The 20,779-nt window shown below is 41.3% G+C and overlaps 3 protein-coding genes and 1 long non-coding RNA gene across 4 annotated transcripts; 2 read left to right on the top strand and 2 right to left on the bottom strand.

Annotated features, from left to right (window-relative positions):
• The first annotated feature begins 16 nt into the window (after positions 1-16).
• On the top strand, positions 17-9,049 carry kcnj8 (potassium inwardly rectifying channel subfamily J member 8). Its single transcript, XM_085436638.1, has 6 exons — positions 17-620; positions 1,894-2,042; positions 2,846-3,006; positions 5,957-6,096; positions 6,537-6,753; positions 6,903-9,049. Exons 1-6 carry the CDS (start codon positions 274-276, stop codon positions 7,152-7,154), a joined length of 1,266 nt encoding a protein of 421 aa, XP_085292764.1. The 5' UTR covers positions 17-273; the 3' UTR covers positions 7,155-9,049.
• Positions 2,010-6,544, bottom strand: LOC146689393 (uncharacterized). Its single transcript, XR_014915973.1, has 3 exons — positions 6,477-6,544; positions 2,838-2,964; positions 2,010-2,071 (listed from the first exon to the last, which is right to left on the bottom strand). It is a non-coding gene; the product is annotated as an uncharacterized LOC146689393 (long non-coding RNA).
• A 1,266-nt stretch (positions 9,050-10,315) lies between the features above and the next one.
• On the top strand, positions 10,316-12,224 carry LOC146689391 (zinc-binding protein A33-like). The gene has a single exon (XM_085437433.1). The coding sequence runs from the start codon at positions 10,532-10,534 to the stop codon at positions 11,918-11,920; it is 1,389 nt and encodes a 462-aa protein (XP_085293559.1). The 5' UTR covers positions 10,316-10,531; the 3' UTR covers positions 11,921-12,224.
• Positions 12,225-14,997: 2,773 nt separating this feature from the next.
• Positions 14,998-19,620, bottom strand: echdc3 (enoyl CoA hydratase domain containing 3). The gene is made up of 6 exons (XM_085437095.1): positions 19,401-19,620; positions 18,426-18,547; positions 18,254-18,351; positions 17,469-17,669; positions 16,670-16,848; positions 14,998-15,956 (listed from the first exon to the last, which is right to left on the bottom strand). Exons 1-6 carry the CDS (start codon positions 19,589-19,591, stop codon positions 15,803-15,805), a joined length of 945 nt encoding a protein of 314 aa, XP_085293221.1. The 5' UTR covers positions 19,592-19,620; the 3' UTR covers positions 14,998-15,802.
• Positions 19,621-20,779: the final 1,159 nt, after the last annotated feature.

Here is a 20,779-nt window from a genome sequence, read left to right as displayed (position 1 = left end):
TTGAGGGGGGCCTGAAGGCAGCAGCGCTCTGATCCGAGCGGGTCTTGACTCTGGAAGTGCGTCAACAGCAGAGTGGAGACCGTCCCAGCCCTCAGAGGCTCAGAGCAGAGGCGGCGCGCTGCCTTCAGTCCGAAACATCTCCGAAAGGCGACGGAGTTATAACTGCTCGTTCGTCTTTGAGCGTTTCCCTGAGGGTGGGCATGCTGCGTCCGTGCGTAAAGACGCACTGAGGACTGTTTTCTTTGCCATCGGGAGCGGAAAGCGGACGAGAAGATGCTGGCGAGGAAAAGCATCATCCCGGAGGAGTTCGGTCTCCCGGGGCTCGTCTCCCGGATGCCCCGCAAGCCGGTGTTCAGGGACCGCGTGAACAAAGCGCGCTTTATCGCCAAAAACGGCTCGTGCAACTTGGCGCACAAGAACATCCGCGAACAGGGGAGATTCCTGCAGGACGTCTTCACCACGCTGGTGGACCTTAAATGGCGCTTCACGCTGGTCATCTTCACCACGACATTCGTCAGCAGCTGGCTGCTGTTCGCCATGAGCTGGTGGCTGGTGGCATTTGCGCACGGAGACCTGGACCCTACGCGTGAAAACATGACCGACTGCGTAAAAAATCTGAAGTAAGGAAAAGCCTGAGTGCTTTCATGTAACCTGTTCCAAGAAAACGAGGTTGTTAAAGTGTGTTTGGTGTAAATTCGTCAAGTTTTGCTCTGTCGAAATTCTTTCTGTCTCCGTCTGCACTTGATCCAAACCTCCCAGCTCCCACCCGCCTCCTCTTCTCTTCGCCAACACTCTCCATTTTTAAACTGTGGAAGAGAAAAAAGAGGGAATGAGAGAACTTCTGCTGCGTTTATTTCAGGCAAATAAAAGAGCAGAAGCAGAAAGATCGCATGTGGTGAAACGTTTTTTGGCACTTCCATGTTAGCGCATCCACCCTCACCCCCATGAATCCTTACCACAGGGAAGGAGAAGACAGAAAGGCAAATAGGAAATTTGCTTTTGCTTCTTTCTTGGAAATGATCAGAATCCATTGTCGGGAACCACTTGAGGTGGCGGTTCCATCTTCCATTGAAATACTGCTTTATTTTCACACTCCCTAAATCTCATAATCATAATCATCATAACCTTTTCACATAAATTTTTTTCTCTTCTGAATTTGCTGATGAAGCGTCTGCACTTTTATCTTATCTGAATTTCAACTGCAGGACATCGACTTGTTCACGTGCTTTTTAATATTGACGCACCAGTGATTAAAAGACCTTCATGAATATTACATCAAAAGTATTTTTGGAGGTCAGCTCTGTTTTTTTCTATGTTTGTCATCATTTCTTGCTTTACGAATTAGTCTTGTGGAAAAGTAGTTGGGGAGCAAATGTCGTGAGTAACAGGGTTTGACCAGACCTGATCTGAAGACCGCAACTCTACTTCCTGTTAACTTCTCAACATCCAACATGTATGTGAATAAATGACATCCAAGGTTAGGGTGCATTTTAGTAATATGTTTAATCAAACTGAATAAAAATTTGAATTTGAAACATGACCTTACACATCAAGTATCTCACATGCATTTTGACCGCTTGGTGGTTGTGACCCCATCCCTAACCCCGATCAGCCATGAAGACCTGGATGTTAGAGGTTAAGCCCATTGTGCATGAAATTGGTTGCGATTCAGGATGCGGAAGGCAGGGGGCGCTGTCGCAGTGCTCCTCAATGAAAAAGAGTGAACTGAGCTGAACTAAAATAATTATTTTACCTTTTTTCTGGTTTTACATTGTTTCTTTCACAGTGAAGCTCATTTCAACCATGAAGCGATAGGTCCAGCAGCACCAGAGGAATATTTCACAATAGTCTATCCCCCAGGATATCTGATTTAACTTGTCTCCCCCTCTGCAGGTCGTTCACATCAGCCTTCCTGTTCTCCATCGAGGTTCAGGTGACCATCGGCTTTGGAGAACGTGTGATAACGGAGCAGTGTCCCACTGCCATCACCGTCCTCATCCTGCAGAACATTGTGGGACTCATCATCAATGCTGTGATGTTGGGTAAGGTGCACGAAATGTTTACCTCAAACCTAAAAGGATCAGCAGAAAATCGATGGTTAAAATAATACAGAAATATCAACCTCGCTCAGTTTTTGTCACCTTGGATGCTGTTTATACTTCAGGGCTGCTTTAATTCTTCATGCACAGAGTCACAAGCTGCTGGAAACATTTCTCTGAGACTTTTGCTTCATGTTTACATGACAGCATCACACAGTGTCATGTCAAAGAAACCAGTTTAAGATTTGAACTTTGTGGCATGAAACATTTTCCTGCTGTAAGCATGGATGCGGTGTGGCTATAAAAAGATGATCATGGTCAGCAACAGTGCTCAGGTAGGCTGTGGTGGTCTGGGCTCAAAGTATACCAGAAAACTATATCTGATAAAGTGTTTTCTTTTGTTTGAGAAGCAAAGCACTTTGGATGTCTTTAAATTTAGCACCTTTGAGTTATTTTGAAGTGAAATTTCTCCTGAAAGAGACGAAAAGAAACATAAAACATTTCTGACCTGCGGGTTTAAAGCAGCCTGGCTCTACAGTGCACAATTCCGGCTTGACCCTTTGCCCTCTTTTTAATTATGTATGATTCTGACTCTCGGGTCAGATAGGTTACAGGACTCATTTTTAACTTGAAGAAAAAGGGTTCAGATGACATCTTCATTTCCGCTCAAACACTGGCAGTGAAGCCATTTTGACTCTTGGCATGTTAAAAGAACTGCGGTGCTTTGTTCCATTCTGACCTATAAGTACTGATGCGTGCATAGACGCACCTGCTCAGGTTAACCTTGCCGAGTTTTACCTCCTCAGGCTGTATCTTCATGAAGACGGCTCAGTCGAACCGTCGGGCAGAGACGCTCATCTTCAGCCGCCACGCCGTGATCGCAGTCCGGAACAACCGGCTGTGCTTCATGATTCGTATCGGGGATCTGAGGAAGAGCATGATCATTGGAGCGACCGTCAGGTTACAGGTGAGCCTCTCGTTTTAACCACCAGTAAAATCAAACTCGCTCAACATATGTTTTTGTGTTTTTCTACATGAATCTGAGACATTTTCCAGCTAATTGCTGCTCTAAAATGTCAGCTGCCACTTTTTTTTAATAGAAAATGTAAACTTTGTAAATACGCCTATATAGCTTTGCACATACTCATTTTATATACTCATAAAATGTACATAGAAATAAAGATGAAAAATCAGAAGAAACACACAAAGTAAAATAAATACAAATCATAGCTAAACAATAAAAACAAAAGAGAAAACAGCACTGCACCACAATCCAAAGATTTAAGACATATAAATGAGACCGCTCCCAAATCTTTCCCTTACCAATCACAGTGTGGGCCACGGCCCCCTAGTGGGCCTAGAACGTATTGCAAGAGATCTTTTTACAATAAATACTTTGTGTTTTTGTTCAGTTAACTGAAATAGAAATTTCAGAGTCACAGATTAAAACTTTGATGTGACTCAATCCGGTAAACTTACAGGCAAAAAAATGAAAGCGGGGTCAGAAAGGTGGGTCTTTAGTTTGGGTCTTTAGCCAAAAGATAATGCTTTTATAAAATGATCTTTGGGATCAGTTCTAATAATTCTGTTTAAAGTTTCAGTGAAATATTCACATTTTTAAAAGATACGGAGCAACTCAAACGTGGGTTTAAAAATGTCTATTATTAAATGTTATTCCTCCTTTCCTGATCTACTTTTGGTCCGTAAGTTCTTTCCAGGTAACAACAAGACAAAAGTTCAACAAATAAACCATCAGAACATCAAAATGAATTATTGAAAACACAAGAAAAACTTTTATTACATGAGTGTTTTTTTCTTATGTGATGATCAGAGTTGTTGCATCTATTACAAACTGAAGTGCGACTTTTTTTTTTATTCTTTCAATGAATAAAGAACCAACATGTGAAAGACGTTTTAACCAGATTAAGTTTTCATCTGTTGGTCGAGCTGTTGTGGCAGTTTTATCTCCGTGAGCACCTCCAGTCTAAGAAAGTTACCCACATTTATTCATGTAACACAACTTTAGTAATTACTCACTACAAAAATGCAGAAATGATCAGCCGGGTACTTTTCTTCACTTCAGATGATATACCCCACCTCTCTAATCACTGAAGTATCTACCAAAATAAAGCAACAAGTAGCTTAGTAAGAAGGAAAGCTTGAATAAGGGGCTGGAGTAAAAATATAATGACACAGGGGCAAGAGGAGAAATCTTCAGCTTGACTCTATTTACCTCGATGTCGCTATCTCACCCAAATATCTACAGACCCACTTTCAAATATATTGGGATGCTATGTGAAGTGCACAAATCTGATAAATCCATATTTTATTCACAGTGGACACGGAAAGTGTTTAAACTTACCAAATGTGGCATTTTAAAATATAAGAGAAATATGAGCTCATTTTTAATTTGATAGGATGTCTCAAAAAAGTTGGAAAAGACTGTCTTCTTTTAACTACAGTCTGTAAACATCTGGGATCATCTGGGGAGAAACTGCTAGACCTTCGGGACAGGAATGATGTCTGATTCTAGTCTGATGGAGGATTTTAGTTGCTCAGCAGACCAGAGCCCATGCATTAATGCAATGTGCCGGGCATCCAGCACTGATTCTCAGCCTCATTCCTCACGCAGAGATTTCTCCAAATTCTCTGAATCTTTTGATTTTATTTACTGTACATAGAAAAATAAATATTCTAATTATTCACCTTTTTCTTCTGAAATTGTTCCACAATTTGTATATGCAACATTTTGCAGATTGGTGAGTACAGCTGAGTAGAGTTATGAATTGAGGTTGTACCAAGATTTATTTGAAGGACTTGGCTTGAACAGGATCAGGCCCTGGGTGATATCAGTTACATATGAAGTCTAATATGTCTAACAATGTGGTTGGTTTTTAATTTGTGGACTGGTGCCAGCTGAACTACCTCCAGATCAACGCCAGTAAAACCAAGGAGCTGGTGGTAGACTTCCGCAGGCACAAGCATTCTCCACTGCAACCACTGAACATCCAAGGTATGGACATTGAGGCTGTGGACAGCTACAGGTACCTTGGTGTTCATCTGAACAACAGACTGGACTGGACTCATAACTCAGACGCCCTTTACAGGAAAGGGCAGAGCAGGCTGTACCTGCTGCGGAGACTCAGGTCGTTTGGGGTGGAGGGCCCACTCCTGAAGACCTTCTATGACTCTGTGGTGGCTTCTGCTATCTTTTATGGTGTGGTCTGCTGGGGCGGCAGCATCTCTGCTGGGGACAGGAAGAGACTGAACAGGGTGATCCGAAGGGCCAGCTCTGTTCTAGGATGCCCTCTGGACCCAGTGGAGGTGGTGAGTGACAGGAGAACGGCGGCTAAGCTGTCATCCCTGATGGACAACATCTCCCACCCCATGCAGCAGACTGTGACAGCACTGAGCAGCTCCTTCAGTGGGAGACTGCGGCACCCACGGTGTGGGACGGAGAGATTTCGCAGGTCTTTCCTCCCCACTGCTGTCAGACTCCATAATAAAGACTTTAACTGATCAAGCACACACATCCATACATATGCAATAATACTAAGTGCAATAATCCTTTCTGTCATCGTTGTATTTTTACTCAGTTGTATATAGTATTTGTATTTGTATTCTATTTTTATCTTATTGTATATTTATTTTATTGTATTCTACTGTATATAGTATTTTATTCTATTCTGTACAGTTGTGTACTGTATTTATTCTTATTGTATTCTAATTTTTGCGTCATAACTTTTGCACTGTCCACTTCCTGCTGTGACAAAACAAATTTCCCACGTGTGGGACTAATAAAGGTTATCTTATCTCTTATCTTATCTTAATTACTTCAGAATTCACTCAAAAGCAATTTTTTTCTCAGGTTTAATCGAGCTGTTAGTTAATTAGGACTACACTTCGTCTGCTTGCAGGTTGTGAGGAAGACAACCACACCAGAGGGGGAGGTGATCCCCATCCATCAGATCGACGTGCAGACAGAGAGCGCTGTGGGCAGCAACAGCCTGTTCCTCCTCGCCCCGCTCATCATTTGCCACATCATCGACAAAAACAGGTCCAGAAACACATCATGGAGGCTGTGGCTTTATTACACCTGACTGAACCCCACTTTGCGCTCTCCACAGTCCACACAAACAGATAATATGTGATGTGTTATCAACCAGAAAGCCCCTCGGCTGATTTATGATTAACAGAAAATGGCAGAGAGGAGAGAATATTGGCATTTGGCTGCTTTTGCTTTAAAAATAATCCAAAGTAATTGTTTTACCTTTAGTTCTTTTTAAAAGTTAATCACTGGAAAAAGAAAACTCATAAAAGTAACAGTGTAAGAGTGTGAGATAACAAGATGAGACTCGTTTATGCCCTACCGCCACCTGCTGGACAAACACAGACTTAAAGTTTAAATAAACAACTAAAACAGAAACCATGTATCACCTGCACATACTCTGACATACTCCGATATTTAAACCTGGACTCCCCCCACTCTGCCCTCAGCCCGCTGTACGACCTGTCAGCCATGGAGCTGCAGTGCAGCGACCTGGAGGTGATTGTCATCCTGGAGGGAGTAGTGGAGACGACGGGCATAACCACGCAGGCACGGACTTCCTACGTCTCCGAGGAGATCCAGTGGGGCCACCGCTTCGTTTCCATAGTAACAGAGGAGGAGGGCGTGTATTCTGTCGACTACTCCAAATTTGGCAACACAGTCAAGGTAAACGCTAAAACAAAAAAGATCCTGGTGGACTTTTGTTCATTATCATCATCAATCACAGCAAAACATTGATTTGGGTCAGTGTCTCTTCCCACTGGTGAACTTGGTTTAAGAGATGTTCGCAAAATGTTCTCTTGTTCCACCTGCAGGTTGCGACGCCATGCTGCAGTGCCAGAGAACTGGACGAGAAGCCGTCCATCTTAATCCAAACCCTCCAGAAGAGTGAGCTTTCGCACCAGAACTCACTGAGGAAGCGCAACTCCATGAGACGCAACAACTCCATGCGCAAAGGTGCAGGAAGCAGCGGGAGTCTCCGCAGGAACAACTCAGGCCTCGCCGTGCCTAAAGTCCAGTTCTTCACCCCAACCGATGGAGGCCAGAACCTGAACGCCGTCACCTGACATGAGGCCTACCGTCTGCTGGCTCCACTGCTCTTCCTGGTGGGGAGGAAGATCCTGGGTGTTGGTGCATCTGTCTCTCTGATTGGACTCATTCTTCTTCTTTTCACTGGCATAGCTAGACTTGTGTCTCGACACGTTCACTGTTAATGTTCCCTGTGTTTACGTTCATGGTTTAAAATGGGTCCTGTTCAGATTACATTTGTGATCTCTAAGCAGTTAAAGTAACATTCCTCTGCGCTGACAGAAACCCAGAAAGCAGATACTAAAACAGATAAGAGACGGATGGAAACTGCAGAATTGGTTGTGTGAGCTTAAACTGATTTCTAAATGACATACAGCGCTTTTCATTCTGAAACACTACGGTATAAAACGTGCAAAAGTGGCTTTAGCCTGCATTCTTTCTCATGGCCATCAGGGGGCTACTCCTCTGGCTCCCAGATCTTGGCTAAAGCCTTAAAACTGACGTCAGTAAACACTTTTCTTTTGGGTTTTTGGACTCAATCACTTGTATAAGTTTTATGTTCCTTCTGTACATTATGGTCCTCATTAGAGTCCATAAGGATGATAAAACATGGATCAGGCAGTTTGCAGACGACTGTATTGGTTTGACCATCACTTCTGTGATGCATCAGTACACAAGCTCAGAGAGTCACAGATTACACATAGGAAGATAATCTTCCTGCTTGTTCTGGTTTTAAGTTACACCAGCACCACTGATGCAGAGGTTTCGTCTTCCCCTATCATTTAGAAAAATACATTGAATGCCTGTGCACTGTAAAACAGAGCTGTGGATGAGACATGACCAATGCGGTGACCATAATCGGTCCTTAACTTCTATAATGACTGTCATGTTGTATTGTATAAGCTCTGAAAGTTATTAATTAACAGGAAAGTGTTCACTAAGCTCACTAATGAAGTCAGGATCACTTCTATAGACTTCAGTTCAGCTGGACTTTTCTCTGAAACCAAAGGATTTGCCCCCTGCTGGCCATTAGAAAGAATGCAGATTGTCTAAATCCGTCTTTCTTGTCGTTGCCCCCCGTTTTCTTTGTTAACCTAAACTAGCAATTCTATGCCTTTATCTCAATGATGCTGCACATCAGATACTCAGAATAGCAGCAATAGTATATTCTTAAACACACACAATACCCTTTGTGTTTGTCTGTGTGACCTGCCTGGTCTCAACTTCAGTCACCAGTTCTCTCCACTCAGAAGACGAGACGCTCCCTGACCCAGCTGATGTGTTCCACTTATTGTAATGATCCGCAGACAGAGAAAGCAATCTGAAGATTTCACTCTGGACAAACGAGAGGTTGCATTGAACCTTTTGTACCTTAATGGTTTATTTTAAAAATCAGCATGTTAATGTCTCGTGAAAATAAAAGATTATTCCAGCTTTGAAGTAGATTTACTGTAGCCATGGTGTGCACTGTGCAGAGGGGGAAAAGACTGGGATGTGTTCACTTTTACTGTTTACTGCAAAGGTGTTGTGATTCATTCAGAGTCCTTCTTTATCCTTCACCATCAGCTCAATCCTCTGTTGGCAGTTTTGAGACCACAAATAGTTTCATGTGAAATCAACCAGCTGTCGCATCAGCATTACTGACATGTTTGCCTTCACTGTATCTCTGCTTGTTCCGCTTGGTTCCAGTTTCCAGTTCATTTCCATAATCTGTCCAAACCGTGCATGCTATATTATCACAACAGCAGTATGCAAAAACACCTGGCTGTTGTAAGGGCAGACGCACTGCTTAAGTAATATTTTCTAATTAAGTTCACAATCACTACTAATGAGAAGTCATGGCAGTCATTCACCGTATGGTACTGATTTGTGTATTTTTCATGTATGGTTGTCTTTGTGTTGTTTGAGAATAAATACTTATGTATGCAAACGATGCAAATGCAAAACATGAATGTGGTTTCACTGTCTGTCTGTCACTGAGCAGCAAATGCAGAAACCCATTAAAAAAGATTACATAATTATACTGTTAGACAGTCTTTCACAAATATATAACAAACTCACTAATGCAGTTTATACACTGATGAAGATCTGCTTTTCTTGTAGAATCTTGGCCGACATACCAAATTTCCTCAGCTTCCTCAGGAAATACAGCCGCTGCTGAGCCTTCTTGACCAGCTGTGTGGTGTCAATGTCCAGGTTAGGTCCTCAGTGATGTAGACGCCTTGGTATCTAAAGCTGCTCACCTTCTCTACTTCACTCTCCCGGATAAACAGCAGCTGGTGAGGCCTCCTCTCCTTCCTCGTGTCTACTATCATCTCTTTTGTCTTATCGGTGTTGAGGGTGAGGTTGTTGTCCCCACACCATGACACCAGACCGGCCACCTCTCTCCTATAAGCCGCTTCGTCCCCTCCAGTGATGCGACCAATCACTGTCATCTGCGAACTTCAGTATGGTTTTATCCCTATTGGTGTACAGGGTGTAGAGGATGGGACTGAGGAAAGAACGATGAGTAGAAGCCATCCAGTTTCTCTCTGTACTGCCTCTTAGCCGCTGTAATGGCTTTCCTCAGTCCATACTTCGCAGCTTTGTACTCTATCTCATTGCCTGATCTAAATGCAAGAGACCGAGCACGCAGCATGTGTCGTAACTGACTGAGATAGAGAAGCAGAAGAAAACCCAGAGCACACAAGACAGGAGACTATCAAAATAAATAACTAATACTGAGGCCAGACAGAGGCAGTAGATGGACAACAAACTTATAATTAACATAAAGCAGTGAAGAAACCAAAGTCCCAGATTCAATAAAACCATAAACAGAAGTTAAACATAAACACAAGGCTGTGGAGCTATGGGAACATAAATCCCCAAAACACAGAACGAACCTGAAGAAAGCATGAAAACAAGAAGATATACGAAATATAGAACCATAATAAAAATAAATACAAGAGTAGAGAAAACCTAAAGATCCCCAAAACTCAAACCACTGAGCCAAAGATCTTAATTTACAAATATTTTGGAAGAAAAACAAATCAACTGATAGTATTTTTACATGTATGTCAGAAATCTCTATTTATGTGTCACATAAACATTAAATACTACATACAGACTTCAGCTTCTCAGCTTCCTTCTTTGACTGCCACTCAACCATTTCTTATCTGGCCAGTAACAGGAAGGGTCAGGAAGCCCTGCCCTCTTTTGAAATGAGGAAGCAACTTGTTTTTCTCTCTGCTGAGGATGCACGGATGAAAGACGACACTTTATCGCAAAATTCAAGACTTCCCAGTGAGGAAAGACTGCAATAGTACCACAGGGAATACTGTGAATACTGTCATTGGCAATGTACTGTACCTGCTGCTAGGAGGCTCGTAAGGAAAGTGAAAGTAACTTGACAGTATAGAGAGGAACTAACTGCAACATGGCGTCTAAATTACAGGAAGATCTGTCGTGTCCCGTCTGCAAAGATATATTTAAAGATCCAGTCATCCTGTCATGTAAGCACAGCTTCTGTAATGACTGTTTACAGAAATACTGGGCAAACAAAAATGATTTGGGGTGTCCGGTCTGCAAGAGGAAGTCTTCAAAGGAGTGTCCACCTGTTTATTTTGAGCTGAAGAAGCGTTGTGAGGCTTTCTTACAGGAGCGAGCCTCTGAGCCCGTCTGCAGTCTGCACTCTGAGAAACTCAGCATCTTCTGTGTGGATGAGCAGCTGCTACTGTGCAGATACTGCACAGATCAAGAAGCTCACAGAAACCACCGTTTCCAGTCTGTTGATGAAGCATCTCAGGACCACAAGAAAAAACTTGAGGATTCATTAAAACCCCTGAAAAAGAAAATGAGGGCCATCCGTGAGGTTAAAGGGAAATGTGATCAAACCGCAGAGCATATTAGAGCTCAGGCTGAAAGCACAGCGAGGAGCATTAAGGAGCACTTTCAGAAGCTTCACCAGTTTCTAGAAGAGGAGGAGGCAGCCAGGTTGGTTGCACTGAGGGAGGAAGAGGAGCAGAAGAGTCAAGTGATGAAGGAGAAGATTGGGGCTCTGAGCAGAGAGATAACAGCACTTTACCGCACCATTAAAGATACAGAAAATGAGCTGAGAGCTGGTAATGTCTCATTTCTGCAGAACTACAGAGCTGCAGTGGAACGAGTTCAGCAGCAACCTCTTCCTGATGATGCAGAGCTTGCCTCGGGAGCACAGGTAGATGTGGCCCAGCATGTGGGCAACCTAAGCTTCAATGTGTGGGTCAAGATGAAGGAGATGGTTTCCTACTGTCCTGTGATCCTGGATCCAAACACTGCTCATCCAGGCGTAATCCTGTCTGAAGATCTGACCAGTGTGAGGCAGGGAGAGCAAACCCAGGAGCTTCCTGACAATCCAGAGAGGATTGATCACTTCTTCTCCGTTGTCAGCTCCGAGGGCTTTGACTCGGGCTCTCACAGCTGGGAGGTGGAGGTTGGGGACAATACGGCCTTCGTGCTGGGAGTGTTAACAGACTCATTTCAGAGGAAAGGAGTCATTTGGCCTGCACTGTGGAGGCTGATGTTCTGTGGTGGTGAATACAAAATACTGTCGCCATTAGACCCGGGGTCAGACGTGCAAGTGACGAGGAACCCGAAGAGAATCAGACTTCAGCTGGACTTTGACAGAGGAGAGCTGTCATTTTATGACTCTGACACAGACACACACATACACACCTTCACACACAGCTTCACTGACAGGCTGTTTCCATACATTAGCACCTGGTGTGACGTCCCAATAAAGATAGTGGCACTGAAGATCTCTGTAACAGTGGACGGTTCGTTGTAAAATGCCATGTGCGCTGATGAACAAGGCTAAAAAATTTTGGCTGCCAAAGCTAGAACCTGTTAAAACTACAAGTTTTTACTTTTTCACCTCTTCTGTCATCTGCGTTTCATTTTGCAATGCACAAAAATGCAGTCAATATTTAATAAACCGATAATTAGGTAAAGAGGTGCATGGTAACCTAATATTAACCCTGACACTTGTCTTAAATGGCTTGCTGGTGACCTAGATGGTGAAAGAAGTGTAACTTTAAAGTATTTATTTGTCATTTTGTAGTTTCTGTAACGTTATTAAAAACACACCTGCACACTTTGTTTTTTGTTGAGTCCCTTACACTGATGTAAATCCAGGTAACACAGAAGATTGGAGTTTGTACGTGCTTTGTTTCTAGGGGCCACCGTAAATATACTTTTATTTATTCACTCCACATGAAATGTAATAAATAAACTATAAAATACAAAAACCATCTACACACGTCGCCTTCACACACTTCTCCGCAACTTCAGGACGGAGCTCCATGTAACGCCGATACAACCTCCACTGTGAGGAGAGGTTACCGAAGGCACACTCCACTACCAGCTGGGCCCTGGAGAGGCGATAGTTGAAGATCCTCTTCTCTAATGGGAGGAGGCGTCCAGGGAAAGGCCTCATGATCTCCCGCCGCAGCGGGAACGCTTCATCAGCCACAAAGACATGGGGATGGGCTCCACGGTCTTCTCCACCAGGTAGAGGCTGGTCAGGAGACAGATGGAGAGTCCCAGCCCAAAGAGCCTGACCAAAGGTGGAGTTGGCCAGAATACCTTCCATATCCCCCAACATCAATGACGCGGAAGCGATACCCTGCATCCACAAATGCAAGGAGAACAATTGAAAAAGTTCCCTTGTATTTGTGGAACATGGATCCTGAGTTGGGGGGGTGCCTTCATCTGGACGTGCTTCCCATCCAGAGCTCCACAGCAGAGAGGGAAGTTCCAGTGCTCCTGGAATCCCTCTGCGATGGACCGCCAGTCTTCAGTTGAAAGTACAGCCATGAAGTCGCCCACTAGACAGTCCCAGATGGTCGTTGCTACCTGGGGGGTGATCTGGCACACCGTGGACACACCGACTCTGAAACTGAATGCGATGGTCCTAAAGGAGTCCCTGGTGGCACATATATATATTACATAATATATATTAGATATAATATAAAACAGTCAGTTGTGTTTTGTTTTAACTTTACGATGTCCTAATTTGATTGGTAGCAACTTTTACCACTACAGTGTGCCAATCACTCATAATTCCTAAACATGTCAATCAGGTAGGAACGAAGTAAGACATTAATAGAAATAAAGAGTTGGATGTTGACATGTAGCCCTTTCCTTTCTTAAATCATTAATATTTTTGAAAAATTAACCTGTGATAAGACAGCTTATCAAGATAGAATTGTTATTATCAGATAACTAAAGATGAACCAGCTTTCTTGATGCATTCTCAATTATCCAGGAAAGTAAACCCTCTGGGTTTTGGTCAGTGGTTGTTGATCAATGGTCATGAGAATTTGCATAATTATGATTAAGGAACTGACCTCCCAGCCCATTGTTCCCTGAGTGGGCTGGTTTCAGTCATTATGCAAATGCACTGTTTATAAGATTGGGGAAACCTGCAGTCAGCTGAAACTGAAGAAGTCACTTGGATGAGTGACGAAACGTTTCTCCCACAAAACGCTACGTCCAGATGAACAGAATCAACTTTTGGAGATGAACCAAGCTGTTTACAATTTTATCTAGCTCTCAGTTTTAAAAAGGCTGGTGACCCCTGCTATGGTCTGACAGCTGCAGTTGGATATACAAATATTCGACTGGTTCTATACCAGAATTAAACCAGGTCTAAGTAAAAAAAAAAAATAAAAAAAATAAGGACTTATCCGTTAAACTAGCTATGTAATTCCTAAATGCGTGTAGTTTAGGGTAGATTATTTTACCTCGATATGACTGGCTCTGATGAGCCTAAGGTACCAAACATACCAGCGACGTTTATACCGGTTTTGTAGCTCCTCGGAAATTAAAACAGTACACAACACACTGAGCATCATTTATTGGTCCATTTTTCAGTTTTCGTGCTGTGGTGTGAACGACCAGAAATGTGTGGAATAAAGGGCAGACTTGAACGAAGGCCAGCTTCTCAAGCCCATCCTACTCGGCTGTTCAAAGAATCCTACCTACGTCACGTAGGTAGGATTCTTCGGAGCACCCTTCCCTGAATTTGGACACAGCATATAAATTAACTCTAAATCATGAAATCCTTTTATTCATTGAACTCTTACAACTGTAAATGAAGTACCTTGGTAACCAAGCATATGATTTTTAAACCTTTTATCAACTTTATATATTTTAACCACTTTTATAACCATGAACTTTTCCCCCCGTTTTCCTTTATACTCTAAACCTGAATAATTTCGGACAATGCTACACTCCGGACATTCTTTCACCATGTTAAATTTACTCTTTCACAAGAGTTGAAATTCCAGAGTTAAATTGACTCTAAATTGAGTCAGGATTTAACACTGACCAACACTGGGTAGTGTTATATGAGATTAACACTACAGGCTAAATTACGCCATAAAGAGCATTATTTATACATTTAAGTATGCATATTTTACTCTAGTTAATTGATAAATAAACTCAGAATTAGAATGCATATGAAATATATAATTCCCTTTTTTTGGATTGTAACTTGTTGTTTGTGAAGGTTCTCAGTCATCCAGGTCAGCGTAGTCTAAGGAGCTTGGGGAAAAAAAGCGTCTGGACTTCTTTAAGATGCTTGAAGACGTTTCACCTCTCATCCGAGAAGCTTCTTCAGTTCTAGGGTCCCCCCAAGACGGACAATGGACCCCCTAATTATCCTCTACCTAATCACACGAGCCAAGGTGTGAAAGACTGCTGATTTTGCTGTGTGCGTAGCAGCAAAGAAAACAAGAATGATGAGCGAATCTGGACTCTGATAACGTCTTGCTCTGCTCTCTGTGTCAATGACGCCTCACATTGAATTTGTGAACAAGGTTTTCATTTTAGCCACTTTGATTTAAATTTTGCGTAAATAAATCCATATGAGAGTTTTAATTTTAATGCACACTTTTAACCAAAACAACAGAAACTAACACAAACACCACTTAACAAAAAGCTGGCACAATAAAAGGTGATGGACTAACGTCAGTCATTGTGAGGATTATGTGTAACAGGACAAAGAAAATCCCTAAAAATACTTCATTTTTTAGATTTATGTTGTAGTTATGTTGTTATTAATTTTTTACTGAAATACTGGCAACATTTCATACCTCTATAAGCTACTGAAGTAGAGTGTTGTATTTCAACAAGCTTATTGAATTATAATATTATAGTTTTGTGTCAAGACTATTAATTTTTATAATCTTCTACTTAATTACAAATCCAGAACTAATTAAACCAAGATCTGAAAAAAAAAGTAATTTTGCTCAAAGATCCAAACTTTAGCTTCTGTTTAGGATTTACAGTCTAGCAAACAGAGCTTAGATGTAGCTCATCTCAACATTAAGATTCTCTTTCCATTCTTAACCTCATTTAATCCATCTAAAATTGGACAGAAAGCAGCATTTATCTATTACGTCAATTTTTTTATCCACCATCTTAGTCAACAGTGTATTTCCTTCTCATTGCTCTCACAGCAGCATTTAAGGCACACAATGGATCATCATCATCTTTAGCTATGGTGAACAGGAGGAAATCCTCAGAGAACATGAAACAGCACAGCCGACACATTCACTGAAGGCTGGTGGTAATTACTCAACTCACCAGTGAGTGCTAATCATGTGTTCCTGTCAATATTAATCACATGATCATTGTATAAAACTCATTCATTGCTAAAACTCAGTCAGTCGTGGGCTTTTTCTGCTTTATGGCTCCACACTGGTTTGCGTTTCTCTATGAAGGCGCGGATCCCCTCCTGCCCGTCTCTGAGAGCCAGGTTGTCGACCATCACCTTTGATGCGGTGGCATACGCAGCATCGCGACCTTGAGCCATTTGTCTTAGGAAGGAAACATACAGAAACAAACACCACATATTTTAATTTATATTTAATTGTGTTGTGGTTTGCAGTGTTTTGTGTTGTTTCACTTTAAATTTGTTTAAAAGGAAAAAGCTGAAAATTTAAATAGTTAAAAGTTAAAATGTAGATAGTTGGTTTTTGTATTATGATTTATTTATTACATTTTATGTGGAGTGAATAAATAAAAGTATATTTACGGTGGCCCCTAAAGACAAAACACGTACGACCGGATTTGGTGTGTGGTAGTAACAGGTAAATGAACATTTTTTTAATTATTTGAATATATATGAGTGCTTGTGTATAAATACACAAACAATATACATATGCTTTCAATTGTGTAATGTGATCTAGGTAGCTCTGTTTTGAAAGGTCAGCAATGTGTTTTGGAGTTTGTACGTGCTTTGTCTGTAGGGGCCACAGTATATATTTATATAGAAACATATATAAATAAAACTTCTTTTTTTACGTTAGTAATTCCTTTTGTGCATAATTTCATATTATTGTTAATAATAAATTAATTAAAGCAACAAAACAACCTGAAGAGCCGGTTGGGAGCCGAAAGAGCCGGCTCTTATTAGTGAGCTGAACCGAAAGAGCCGGTTCTCTAAAAAGAGCCGGAAATCCCATCACTAATTCCTATGAAATTATTGCCATGGAAACCGTCTGTGAGTTTACACACTGTAAATTCTCACCTTTGGAAAGTGGCCTTTCCGAGGGCTACAACAGGTCGGCTAGCTTTACAGATACGCTGGGCGATGGCTAATGTTTCCTCTTCCAACTGCTCCTCCGGCACCACTTTACTGACCAGACCGTGGAGCAAAGCATCATGGGCTGAGATGGGAGTTCCTGTGAACAACATCTCCATAGCAACCTGTTTAAAAGAAGGAAAGGAAGGTGTGTATTGATTAGAGCTAAATACTAGAATACTAAGGATGTTTGTTCACAATTGAGTAGATCCAAAGAGAGACAACATGTTCTGAACACGTGTCCTCTTAGAAGAATCAAAATCCAAAAGTGATATTGACTTCAAGTGATTCAGAGCTGAATGACAGACAGATTGATAAACTCCAGAGAACAGCGTCCTGTTTTTCATGAGTGCCTCATAGAAAACAGGGTTTAACTGAGAACTTTTCTGTTGAATAATTTTCATGATGTTCATTTATAGACCAAGCTAAGACAGGGTGTAAATAAAGATTTAAAAAAGGACCTCGTGTACCTTTAATTTACTCGTAGTGACTGTAATTACTCAAACCTTCAAAACACAAAACAAAAATGTTAAAATTGATTATTAATGAGAATAAACAAAAAACAGCCTTTAAAAAGCAGACGTTTTTTAAATGACTTCGGTTTATGATCATTTCTGATTTTATCTTGATCTTTCGCATAATGTCATGTGAATAACGAACTTTTCTAAGTCCTAACAAGAAGAAAATCTAAAAGTTTCCATCGAATGAAACTATAAAACCAAAAATAATTGGAGGAGCGCCTCACCTTCCTCGGCACCGCTCTGCCAATGGCCACCGCCGGCGTCGAGCAGAACAGACCCACGCTGACACCCGGAGTAGCAAAGGTGGACTTCTCCGTCACCACAGCGATGTCACAACTGGCAACAAGCTGGCATCCGGCTGCTGTGGCAACACCGTTCACCATGGCGATCACTGGAACAGGTATGTCTTGTATCAGCGTCATCACCTGCAGCACAGGGCGCAAATCATAATATTTAAAACGTTTTTCCTTCATATTTATATTTATGTGGAGATCTGATGTTTCCATCATTTGGGACTTTTAGTGATTTCTTTGAATTGTTCTAAGGAGAATAATGGATTTACACAAGTTGCGAAATTCAGCTCAAAGCTCAAAATAACCATGACATTCATGCCCACGATGAATGGACGGAAACTTGTGACCAGAACTGTACCTGAGTGTCTGTAACAAAGCAAACAGTACAGTGATTTGTCAGCATGTAAGCTGCAGTCACAGTAAAAACACAAAACAAACAAACCAAAGAAGCTGAGGTGGATAGATCGATCTTTGACAGGGCAATCAGTGGTTTTGATAACAAAGTCCACCTTATATATAAAGTTTGTCTCTTTTTCATGTTATTTTAAATTAAGCAAATTTGGCTTTTTGGTCACATAAACTGTCTGAAAACATCTGTTTTTATTTTGCAGTCGTTTCAATATGCATGGCATGATTCATTACATTTTAATTCACAAAATTATCAATAAACGTCTCAGTGAATGACAAGACAAGAAGACAGAGAAACACTAACTGACCTCTGAGCAGGTATGAAACACCTTTGTGTGATATTCTCGACCCTGAGCAGATGTCAGCTCCTTCAGGTCGTGTCCAGAGGAAAACACTGGACCTTTGGCTGAAATACACATAACAAGGTCAGACTGGCATTTGGCTTTCTCTCTGTCACACGCGTAATAGACAAACACCAACCTGATAGGATGACAACTCTGAGATCCTCGCTGTCAACATCAGCTAAGATGTTCTCTCGGAGAGACTCGAGCATGGACAGAGACAAAGCATTCCTCTTCTTGGGGTTGTTTAGTATTATTCTCCTGAAGACAAGAAGAAATTTTTTTTAAAAATATATTTCTTTAACATATTTCAGAACAATTTTCACCATGGTTACAGAAATCATCTTTAAAATGATTCTGTAATATAGGCGTCTGCCACCTTTTTTCCTTTCTTTGATTTCCCATCTTTGATTTCGCTGAAGGTGATGAGGTAGAGTGTCGTAAATAGATATTTGCCCTTTTCCTGATTTCTTAATTTTTGAACATTTGTCACACTTAAATGTTTCAGATAATCAAATAAATTATAATTTTAGAGAAAGGTCTGAATAGCAGCAGACCTGCTGAATGGAGAAATCACTTAAATAGAGCCTGATGACCATGATCTAAAGAAACAGCTGAGAAACAAAGTCACTGCACCAATGGTGGCACAACCAGTTATTAGGTTTAGGACACAAATACATTTTCACACAGGACCAGATACGTTTGGAGAACTTCTTTTCCTTAATACATGAAAACATAATGTAAAAACTTCATTTTGTGTTGACATCATAGTGGGTGAAGACAGGAGAAAAACAGAAAAAAATGGTCTGGACAGACAGACAGTATAATGTTCACGTTGTTGCTCATGAAATTCAGATTTCGAGCTTTTGTGCATTTAAATTAAACCAGTAACCTGAAAACATGTTCCCCATTGTTTCCAATTCAGAATAGCAGACATTTTAACCGCTTTTCACTGACGTAATATTCATCCCGAGTGTACTTTGTGTGTACGTGTTGGTCTGACACACAAACTGAGGCACTGTACGGATCACTACAACAAACTGCTGTTGTGAAAGTCTTGCTCCATAATTGTTGTGCATCTGTATAAGGGACCAGATACGGTAACTAGCTGCACCTTATTCCGTCGCTTTGCTGCTTCAGTGTCAGCGGCTCCGCTTCGCTCTGCGAGTAGAAACGAGCACCGGACAGCAGCGCGGTTTTCCTGCCTAGCTGAAGCACACCGAGGCATGTACACAGTACGCTCCGTGCCATCTTGCCCGTGGCCGCTTCGTCTTCACGCTCACTTCCGGTGTTCTGAGAATCCATCCCACCTGACAAACCATCCTACCCGTTGTTTCTACGCATGCGCACAACACGAAATTCACAGTGTTGCCAACTTAGCAACTTTGTCACTATATTTAGCGAGTTTTCAGACCCCCTTAGCGACTTTTTTTCTAAAGAGCGACTAGCGACAAATGTTCCACGATGTGGAAGAGACATAAAGTAACCCTAAAGTAACCCTAACCCTCTCCAACAGCGTAGGTTACAATTACATCAGCATGACCAATTATGCAAATTAGGCGATGATGTCATTTTTATTATTATTAGTCCTTTATTTATCCAGGTAAAAATCTCATTGAGATTAAAAATCTCATTTTCAAGTGAGACCTGGCATCATGGCAACAAAAGTCAAAATACACATACCACATAAGTATATAACATTTAAAACAAATACAATATCTCATACCAACATGTGTAAAATCTACAATAACAGATCAAATTACATTAAAAACAATCACACTGAGTGAAAGAGTTATTCTCTCGTTCCTTTAAGACAGACTTAAACTCTCCCAAGGTAACCAATTCTGATCATTTCAGTTCCTTCTGCAGATTATTCCAGGAAGCAGGGGCAGCGTATTAAAAAGACTTTTTCCCCAATTCTGTTCTGATTTTTGCGACAATCAATTGTATGATATTGTGAGAACAAAGGCTGTATTGGTTGTGGTTTTTATACATATAAACAGATAAATAAGATGGAACCAGCCCAAGGAGAGATTTATAGATAAAGATCAACCAATGGGAGAGTCTGTGAATATGTAAAGATGGACATTTAGCAGCAGCATACAAAGAACAATGATGTACACGATTTCCATAGCCAGTAATAAAACGTAAAGCACAATGGTACACAGTATCCAACCTCTTTAGGTAGTGGGTAGGTGCATTCATAAAAAGCAGGTCACCATAATCCAATAAAGGTAAAAAAAGTTGCATGAATCAAGTGTTTTCTCACTTGGAGGGAGAAACAGGATTGATTTCTAAAAAAGTAACCTAGTTTTAGTTTTAACTTCGACACAAGCCTTTGAATGTGAGTTTTAAATGACAAATTCTGATCTATAATGATCCCCTAGATACTTGTAAGATGTGACCATTTCAATTTCAGTTCCTTGAATTCTTTTAATCTTAGGAGACGTAGCTTACAATTCTTTGCCATTTGAGAATAACATGAACTTGGAT

This window comes from Copadichromis virginalis, linkage group LG17, assembly GCF_057382275.1.
Source record: "Copadichromis virginalis isolate Kocher_CV1m ecotype Utaka linkage group LG17, C_Virginalis_male_GT1.1, whole genome shotgun sequence".
NCBI classification, from domain to species: Eukaryota; Metazoa; Chordata; class Actinopteri; order Cichliformes; family Cichlidae; genus Copadichromis; species Copadichromis virginalis.
Note: the sequence above shows the minus strand (reverse complement) of the source record. Positions and strands in the feature narration are given on the sequence as shown.

Bases quoted from the DNA above. Each gene is read 5' to 3' on its own strand.
- LOC146689391 (XM_085437433.1), top strand. From the start codon at position 10,532: ATGGCGTCTAAATTACAGGAAGATCTGTCGTGTCCCGTCTGCAAAGAT.
- echdc3 (XM_085437095.1), bottom strand. From the start codon at position 19,591: ATGGATTCTCAGAACACCGGAAGTGAGCGTGAAGACGAAGCGGCCACG. The intron at 18,548-19,400 runs GTGCAGCTAGTT...TCTTGTCTTCAG, and splicing joins CAGCAAAGCGACGGAATAAG to GAGAATAATACTAAACAACC. The intron at 15,957-16,669 runs GTGAGAATTTAC...TTCCTTCCTAAG, and splicing joins GGAAAGGCCACTTTCCAAAG to ACAAATGGCTCAAGGTCGCG.
- kcnj8 (XM_085436638.1), top strand. From the start codon at position 274: ATGCTGGCGAGGAAAAGCATCATCCCGGAGGAGTTCGGTCTCCCGGGG. The intron at 621-1,893 runs GTAAGGAAAAGC...CCCCCTCTGCAG, and splicing joins GACTGCGTAAAAAATCTGAA to GTCGTTCACATCAGCCTTCC. The intron at 2,043-2,845 runs GTAAGGTGCACG...TTACCTCCTCAG, and splicing joins CATCAATGCTGTGATGTTGG to GCTGTATCTTCATGAAGACG.